The sequence below is a fragment of the Leucopleurus acutus genome (genome assembly GCF_964270905.1).
Source record: "Leucopleurus acutus genome assembly, chromosome: 7".
Classification (NCBI taxonomy): Eukaryota; Metazoa; Chordata; class Mammalia; order Artiodactyla; family Delphinidae; genus Leucopleurus; species Leucopleurus acutus.
In genome coordinates, this window is record NC_139150.1 from 101459582 (window position 1) to 101468988 (window position 9407).

A 9407-nucleotide genomic window follows, 5' to 3' on the forward strand; every position below is an offset into this window, starting at 1 on the left:
CTGGACTGTGTCACTAAGACCACATCCTTCTCTCAGGTTGAGGGTAGGGGGACTTACTGGAGTCTAAACAGAGCAAAAGGAAGGCAGAGGGACTTCCCACGAAGCTCTCTCCCCAGGTTGGGGGAGGTGGAACGGAGGAGAAACAGCTCAGCGCTGAATTCTCTCCACTTCAGGAGCTGGCCACTGAAAGCATGAATCAACGTCTCTGGGGGCACAAAGTCAGAGGAAAATGTAGACAAAAATGGGCAGGGGGCGTGCAAAAGCCAGAGCACTGAAATACTCTGTTTGCTCATAAGTGCCTGAAAATGCAGTTATATCTCTCCCGCCACCTCCACCCTCTCTGGCCTCTTGCTTCATATTTATCCCCTCTGGATGCTTTCCAAAAGGCTCCCATCCCTCATGCGCTTTTCCCTCAGGAAAGGAAGAACACAGTATCACTCAACAGTCACCTGATTTGTGTAAGGGCTTGAACTCTTTGTTGAGTATTCACTGGACGTAACCCAGGACTAGGGGGCAGAGGGTCTGCGGTCTAGTCCCAGTTCTGTCACTAACTTACAGCGTGGCTGTCACCTTTCTAGCCCTTGGACTCTTCCTCTGCAGATGGGAACAGTACTAGGCTCTGCCTCAGATGGAGTGGTGAGTACCCAATGAAATCATACAGAAGTCAAAAGGCTGTTGTTATATAAATAGAAATCTGTCAGAGGATGGATCCTCGCTCTGCAACGCAGAACAGCTCCTAGAAACCAGGACCAACTCCGGGTAGAGAATACAGCAGCCGCAGCCGTACCTGTGAGAAAGGTACCACTAGCAGCGTCCTGTGTTATGACACCCAGCTAGCCGCATTTTCGGTAAATGCATACATTGAGGTACATGCATTCAGTGGGATACCATGGAACAAGGAGGATGAGCAAACTTAAGCTCCACCCAACCTCATGGATAAACCTCACAACCATAAAGTTGAAAAAAGGAAGCAAGTCACTAAAAAATGCATGCAGTATGATTCTATTTATGCAACATCTAGAATCAGACAAAATTCAGCCACACTGTTGAAGCAGGTGTCCATATGGGTAAATCCACAAAGAGAAACCTGTGAATTATTATCACAGAAGTCAGAATAGCTGGTATCTCCTTTGGGGAAGGAGGGAAGGGGTTTACATATTTGCAGGGGTTGGGGAGAAGGGCTGCTGGGGAGCTGGCACTCCTTGTTTCTTGCCTTGAGAGGGGTTACGTCTGTGTTCACTTTACAGTTATTAAATTGTGCCGGTTGTTAAACATATATGTTTTAGGTAGTCTTCTGGATATATAATCTATCCTAGAATTAAAAAATAATAAAGGCATCTAAAATCAATAGGGAGCCACCCCAAATTAGAATAATAGCCTCAGAGATGCACTTCCTCAATTTTATAAGTGTGCCACTAGTGGAACTGGCCTAGAATGAAGGCCAACAACTCCTGACTCGGATCCTCCACCACCTTCCATCTCTCCGAAGAGGCCTCTTTGTGGAATGGTGCAGGTTGGGGGCACAGCTGTTATGCCTGGGAGTTCCCTCGTTTTGTGAAAAAGGGAAAAGGCAAGTCATTGGGCTGATATAATGAAGAGCTGGTATAAACCCTGAAGACTGTAAACCCTTTTCAAATGGAATTTGAAAACTATGTCCCTTCAACGTTCTATCCTGATAATGACAAAATGACGAAAAATAAATACCAGAAATCTCTGGCCACCCTAAGATCTATGGTTTGACTCGTACATCATCTGATTTGCAGATAGTATCGGATGAAGCTGGCTTGAAGGGACGGGCTGGGGGAGGACAGAGGAAGGGGAGCCAGGAAGTCTGCAATTTTATTGACTTATCCACCTGGCCTAGGTGAGACCCTAGCCCTGGGACAGTCAGGAAAGGAACCTCTGCTATCTCTCTGAGAGCTTTTTTGTTTTGTTTAGAGGTCAATTACTTCCCATTTGGGAAACTTGTGAACATTAAGAGGTGACTGGAGTGACGGGACTGAACGAGGCAGATAAGAGGCTGATTGCTTACAGAGCGGCTCCCTGGTGAAAGCCCTGCCTTGGATAAGCTGTGGTTGGTAAGACACACAAAAAGGGACAGCTTTCAGTGCGAAGGAGAGATTACAGGACGGAAGATGGGCAGCTGGGGGTGGGCTCGAGGATCTGGGAGAGGGATGTGTTTTAAAGTGATCCTGACAGGATCACTTAAAGTGGGGAGTTGGGAGAAGAGAGTCTTCCTTTACTCTCCTTTCCTTTTGGAAAGAAATCTCCTTGGTGTCCTGGGAATCTCAAACTTCCACATGCTCATTTGAAGAAAAAGCCACATGGGTTGCACACGGACAAGGTTTTGTTGTAGGTTTTGCTTGTTCGTTTAGGTCAGCAAATATGGATGCTACAGCAATCTGGACAGCAAAACAGAAAATGTCCCAGGTCAATGGAACATCTTGGGTATACGTGAAAGCAACACCCACTCCTGCCTTCCAAAGTCCCTCAGCCAGTTGACTGCAGTTTACAAAGTCCCAGAAGCTAGCCTTGAACTGTATCTCAAACTACTCGAAAATATGACTCTAGCTTTGGCATGTGCCCATTTACTCTTCTCCTTTCCTAAGTCCTAGACCTTGCCCGGACCCTCTCCCAGTAAGTAGAGTCATTCCCACCTTAATCACCAGGCTTAATCCACCTCCTCTAAGCATCCCAGCTCACGCTGGCTTTTCATTCTTTTTAGAGAGCTTATTGTGTGTCTGACTTGACATGCAGCATATACCACCTTGTATTTTCAGATACCTTTCTCATGTTAGTCTCTGGTATGCAATTAGATAATAAATTCCTTCGGGGTGCCAGCCAAATCTTATTTTCTCTTGTGTTCCATGTTCAGTGATGACTGAGATATTGATGATTGAACGAAGCCCCTGTCCCCTTCACACCCAGGCTTGACCACAGTCATTGCTCTCCCTCCTGGGCTTTTCCATGTGGCGAAAAGCATGGAGGGAGCTCAGGAGACAAGACCTATTCATAACAATACTGCTGTACACCTGAAACTAACACAGTATTGTAAATCAACTATACTCCAAAAAAAAAAAAAGAACAACACGTGTTTGGTAACCACTCCTTGGGTTGCAAGAGGGTGGGAGGGTGAAGAGAATAGCATTTATTAATTTTCTACTCTGTGCCAAGTATCAATACTTTTCTAGATCCATACAATGATGACCTACATTTCTAGGTAAGAACTTTGCCCAAAGAAGAGCAAAAGATTTTTAAAAATTAACCTATAGTAGTTTAGAATCTGATCTCGGGAAAATTTAATACAACTCACTGAACAACTGAGGGCCAGACAGATGGTTAGGCAGTGTCAGCATTAAACTTAAACTCAACTGTCATGAATCTAAGGCCAGTGTCCACAGGTAATTTTTCCTCTTGTAAGGAATACCCACCCCCCCAGCAAAGTGAAAGAAGTATGATATCACCGTGTGACAATTTTCTCATGATGGAGATTTTAACTGTAATCTCTATTTTTTTTTTTAGTGTTAGCTTAACTGACCAAGGAATATTTACTGAGATTTCTTAATTTAAAATATACAGACATTCCTAATATATATATATATATACATATACATATATATATATATATATATATATATATATATATATATATATATATATACACAGACATTTCTTAGTTTAAAATATACATTTTTATCCCAGGGATGCAAGACTAACTATAATTGAAAAACACTGCAGGGTGTTTCTAAATACACTTTTATTAACAGATATTTATGGAGAAATAAAAGAGAAAAGGGATGAAACCAAAGAGGAGAGAAAATATAAGGAAATGGTAGTAAGGAGAAATGTGAATACTTACCGTTGTTTTTAACTTAAACTTTAAGAGATGTAAGCTGTCAATTGTCCGGCATCGCTTACATAGGACCAAGCAGTCCCTGTTTCCCACGTTGGCAAAAAACAACCAGGGCAGATGCAGAAATGAGAAAATACAGGACCAGTACAATTTAATTAAAATTAGAATTTATTAAATAATAGAATTGAACTTTTGACAAGTTAGTGGTCCAGGGGATGAAGAAGCAGAGTTTTTCATTGTCTAAAAAATGATAGCCAAGGAAAAAGAAAAGAGCCTGACTTTTCTACTAGTACCTGCCAAAGACAACTGTCTTATTTGATTCCCATGTTCCCATTAACAAAATGAGTTTGTTCTCAGTCTTCAGTTTGCGTGATTTCAGACATATTTGCGCCTGGGGGAATTGTAACTTTCCCTAAAATTCAGGCTTCCTGCCCATCCTGTTAGGACTTATGGACAAGTGGGAGCCTCCTTTTCTGATGTGGAATTTAGAAACCTACTACCTTCTGAAAGAAAACCTACTGGGGCTGGTAGGGAAGGAGATGGAGAGAGGTAACCTCTCCAGAGCTGAATCCAACTTTTGTCTCTCTAGGGAATTCTCTGTGTACTGAAGACTTAGAACTTCTGAGTTTCATTTTTACTTTAATTTGAAGTTGTTTAGCAGAAACCTAGAGGTGGATAGATTCTAATGGCCTACACACAAGGCAAACACACACTAATATATTTAGTCTATTTACTCAAGAGGTTGAGCTGTATACAGGAGATAAAATGCACTTACAGTGGGGTTTCCCTGGTGGCGCAGTGGAGGCCACGACAGTGAGAGGCCCGCGTACCGCAAAAAAAAAAAAAAAAAAAAAAAAGAGCACTTACAGTGAGGGAAGAACTAGAGTGTGATGGATATCTTCTGGAGAACAGTTGTGCCTCCAGGAAAAAAGCGCTCCACTAGATACTGAGTCCCAGGGAGCGCAGCCCGTGGAAGGGGTGGGGGGCGCAGATTACCCCCTGCAGGAGGACCTATTTCGCACAAATCCTCATGACCTCTTGGTCCTCCTTTTCCAGGCTCTTCATCCCCCTCCCCTGGCTCATCCCTTTTTCTCCTTCTTTCCCCACCTGTTGCCTTAAATCGGGGGATCGAGGCCCTCCAGAGCACCCCCATCACCGCCCTACTCCCTGGGGCTGCTGCACACAAATTAAGGAGCCTCTCAGCCCCTGTATTTGAGGCCTGAAAAGTCATCTGCCTCAGAACTACTACTCTGACGCCCGAAGCTGCCAGCCACCCTTGGCTTTCCTCCCTCCCAGTGCTGCTTCGTGGGCGGCTGGCGGAGGCCCCGCGTTGCGTCTCTCGGGAGAAGAACGCCCCCAGGGCCTTCAGCTGGATGGCTAGTTGAAGGCAATTCCTAGTCCCAGGGATCTCTCGGGAGAGAAATGCCATCGGGTGGCCTATATTTCCTCCACGGCGGCGCTCCCTCATCCCGGCCGCGAAAGGTTAGCGGAGAGGCGGGACCGAGCATCTGTTCAGGGTGGCGCACCCGAGCCAAGACGCCTCACCAGGCCCTGACCCCCTGAAGCGCGGCGGGCAGATGGCCCTGCGGGTTGGCGCTCGGTCCCCCCCCGCTGAAGCCAGAGCTGGCCTGGGGTACGGGGGGCGCGGGGCCCGCGGGCGCGCCGGCGTAGCCGCCGCCGTAGGGAGCACTGTAGGCAGCGCCCGCGTAGCCGCCGAAACAGGAATAGGGCGCCGCGGCCGCGCCATAGGGCCCGGGGAAGGCGGGCGTGCGGGGGCCCAGGCAGGGCTTGCCATCCCGCACCAGCACGGGCACCGCCACCCGGCGCGGCGCTAGCGGGTGGCCCGCCAGTTCCAGGGACTTGTCCTGGCGCTGTCTCTTGCACTTATAGCGCCGGTTTTGGAACCAGATCTTGACCTGCGTCGACGTGAGCTGCAAGGCGCTGGCCAGGTGCTCGCGTTCCGGCGCTGACACGTACCGCTGCTGCTTGAAGCGCCGCTCCAGAGCCAGCACCTGCGCCTGTGAGAAGAGCACGCGCGGCTTCCGCCGGGGCCGCCCTTTGGGATGCTCCGAGCCATCCCCGCGCGCGCCGCCGCCGCCGCTGTCGCCCACGTCGCGCTCCTGCACTCGGGTCCCGTCGCAGGGGGGCGAGGCTGCGCTGAGGCCGGACTCTAAAAGCACAGGAAGGAACACCGTCAGCGCCAGCCTAAGGCTCACCCGAGAGATTCTTACGCTGTTTTCAAGGGACTCCCCTCCCCTCCCCTCCTAGTAGCCTTCACTTCGGTCCCCCGTCTCTCCCTTCTGCTGACCCCTCACCCCGTCCCAAAGCTCGTTCCTTCCCCCCAAGCTCTGTCGCTTTTGCAGCTGCTGGAACACAATGCAAATTGTGACACTCAGTGGTACCCAGTGTACGGTCGTTTCCCCAAAGATAGACTCTTGATCCAGAGTCTAAGCTTCATTCTCTTCTTAGAATGTCTGTATCTGGGCTGTTCTCTGTGATTGCAATTCTAAAGTGTGGGCGAGTTTGGGGAAACTTTTGCTGCGAGCCTATTAGATAGAGACTGACTTTAGATTGCTCTTGGTGGGGAAAGAGAGAGGCAGAGGCAGAGAGAGAGAGAGAGAACCAAAACTCGGTGACATGCTCGCTCGGAGGCTCCCATCTGCCTGGCTATCTGTTGTGTCCCGGCACGCACCGCAGGGTACTTGATTTCTAGCCCAGGCGCCAGGGTCTCCAGTGCCTCCCACCTTCACCTCATCTTTGCTCACATCCTTGTCTCTTTGGTCATCAGATGCTCCACTGGCACCAGGAACCCTTCCCATCTTTCCTGGACGCGATGCTCTCTATCCAAATTAACAACATAAAATGAAATAAAAAATATTTTCTGGCTGCTGATTCTTGGCTCGGAAACTGAGGTTCTCTTTGCGGGATATGTAGAGTTAAGATCCACATTTGGCTTTTAAAAAGCGTCCTCTTTCTCCTTTGGGGTCTCCCGGGAGAGCGGGTGGCGTTGGCTTCTCCCGGACTTCCTCTTCGGGTCGGGCAGCGCCCTCGAAGATAACCCGTGGGCGACTGTGCCCGGGGGCCTCCAAGACGCAGACTTTCCTTCCCTTCTTCCCACATCTCCTGATTTGGCAAAGCTCTGCTTTTTATCCAAGGGTAGGTAGGAAGGAAATGCTGAGTTTTCGTGGAAATTCACGGCAGGAGAAAACCGGGAACGTGAAAGGATGTATGCTCTTGGCGAGGCGGAGCAGGAAGCCCCTAATTAGAGCCAGTACTACTTGGAATCCGACTCCAAATCCACAACCGCGCTGGCGCAGTCTCCTGGGGCAAGGGGCTGTTTGGTATTTCAGATTGAGGAAATAAAACCTTCCTTCAGAGAAGCCTGTGCTCAGACAAACTTAGGACATCTCTCCCCGCAAAGAGGAAAGATATTGACGAGGGTGTGTTTTCTTAGCAAATCAAAAAGTAACAGCTGGCCTTCGGTGACTCTGTGGAACAAGCAGGACCCCATTTGGGAGTCGCTGACCACGCAGACCGAGGGGCTGCAGGCCACTCCGTGCCTTCCCGGTCACAGTTCGGAGCCCCTCTCACCCTGCGTCCCTGCAAGCAAGTTGAGGACGGAGGAGGCGCACAGAATCCCCCAGGGAAGATCCCTTCCACGCGCGATCGGTGGCTGCCATGGCCCCTGGGCTTAGTTCCTGGAGCTGGGCGCCGGCCCCTTCTCGGCGACAACCGCAGCCGCAGAACAGCGAGCTGCCCCGGGCGCGCCAGCCGAGGAGGAAAGCCCTGCGGCTGTCTTCAGCTGCCAGGTGACAGCAATGGTCAGAGGAGCGTGACCCCTTTTTCGGCAAAGCCGAAGTGAACGGCGAACTGTCTGAGCAGCGCTGGGAGAGATGAAGGTTTAGGGTCCGCTGCAGAAAATTCACAGGTTTCTTTGGGAACACAGCAAAGTGTACTGTTCTCCAGGCTCCTGGAGCAGGTGAATAACCAGCCTGCAAGTCGACGAATAACCCTGAACCAGCATCTTAATTTTCTTCATGTGGTTAGTTTGAGGCTCGAATGGAGTGTCCGTGGCACAGCCTGGCCGAGGAGGCCTGACCTGCGAGGCGCCTCTCGGGAGCCCCCAGACCAGCATGGAGGCTGCGGACCAAGACGCAGAGGTTTGGAAAGAGGAGGAGTAGCCTTTTCATCCCCCCGAATGTCGAGCCTCTCCCGCCAAAACTTCCCGGCTGGCAAGAGCCAGCCCAGCACGACCCCCCGTCCACCTCTTCCCTTCCTGCCACTGGTCGCAGATGCCTTGGCCTCTCCGCCAGCGCACAAGGTTGCTCCTCCGGAGACCAGGCGCTGAGACTCCGCTGGAGTCGTTCGTCTCCCAGAACAGCTAAAACGCGAGCTGCCCTTACCGTGTTCCAGGCAGAGGAACGACTGGACTGGTCAGGCCACTCGGCAAGCCCCAAGAAAAGGCTGGGCTGGGATTGACCCCAGAGCCTACGGAGTTTCCACTCCCAAAGCGCCCGGCTGCTTTGATGGCTACACTTTCGTCAGACGGTTTAGGGTATAGAGGGTGGGAGATGGCTGGCAAAGTTGGTGGTGATGGAGCACAGCTAAGATACTGTAGAGGGCTTTGCTGTAAGAAAGAGAAGATGGAGTTTCTGGGAACTGTGGCTGTGGGTCGGGGCGGGGGGGAAGTGTCTGTGGGAATCAGAGGACTGGCTGTGGAAATAGTGAACCCCCAAAATTCAGGACCTCATTTTCGTTAGGATGTCTGGAGGAGATGTTAGAGGGGGCTGAGAGTCCTGTCTTTCGGACTGTTCATGTGAAGGAAAACGGGGCTAGCCCTCGGAGCCGGGAAGACCAGGAGATGCGTGTCCCGCCACGAGCCGATTGATAATAATCCACCCCACCTCTTGGTCTCCCTGTAGGAGCCAAGACCCGAGGGCGTACTCACGTGGCTCGCCCACCAGTTCAGCGTCCATCTCTGTGACTGTCTCACAGGGACCTTCAGGAGGCTCCGACCCTTCCTGCCTTCTGTCGCCGTCGCCGCTACCGGCGCTGGGAACCTCCGACCCTCGCTGTTCTGGGACCGGTAGCAGGTACTGAGAGCTTTCCGGGCTCCTCCGTGCACCCCCGAGTTGCAAGGCCTCCGGGCCAATCTGCTCACCCTCCAGCCTCAGGATGTCATTGACCGAAAAGGGAGTGGAGGTGACAGGGTTCAGTAACATCCTGAAGGAGGAGGGGGCGGGGCTGGGGCGTCCCCGGTCCCCACAGAGCGCAGCGCGCTGAGCTTTCCGTTTTGCTGCTGCAGACTCCGCAGACCCAAGGTCTACGATAGACACCCAGCGTCCCGTACTGCGCCTTCCTCTGGGCCATCCCTGCCAGTCGATTGACCGGGCCGGGTGACGAAACCGCGGACCCCCATTGGTTCCCGCAGAACCCACGTGTTAACTCAGCATCTTCCCCCGCCCCAGTCCTTTCTTCTCTCGCCCTTCTAATTCCTCTCCAACCCCAGCTACCTTCCGAAAGGTTTGGGTTCTCGAACGCAAGGAAAACGGGA

At 51.1% G+C, this 9407-nt stretch overlaps 1 protein-coding gene across 1 annotated transcript; it reads right to left on the bottom strand.

Annotated features, from left to right (window-relative positions):
- Positions 1 to 5394: 5394 nt before the first annotated feature.
- On the bottom strand, positions 5395 to 9075 carry NKX2-6 (NK2 homeobox 6; the record flags this gene model as incomplete). Its single annotated transcript, XM_082842686.1, has 2 exons — positions 5395 to 6023; positions 8802 to 9075. 2 exons carry the CDS (start codon positions 9073 to 9075, stop codon positions 5395 to 5397), a joined length of 903 nt encoding a protein of 300 aa, XP_082698812.1.
- Positions 9076 to 9407: the final 332 nt, after the last annotated feature.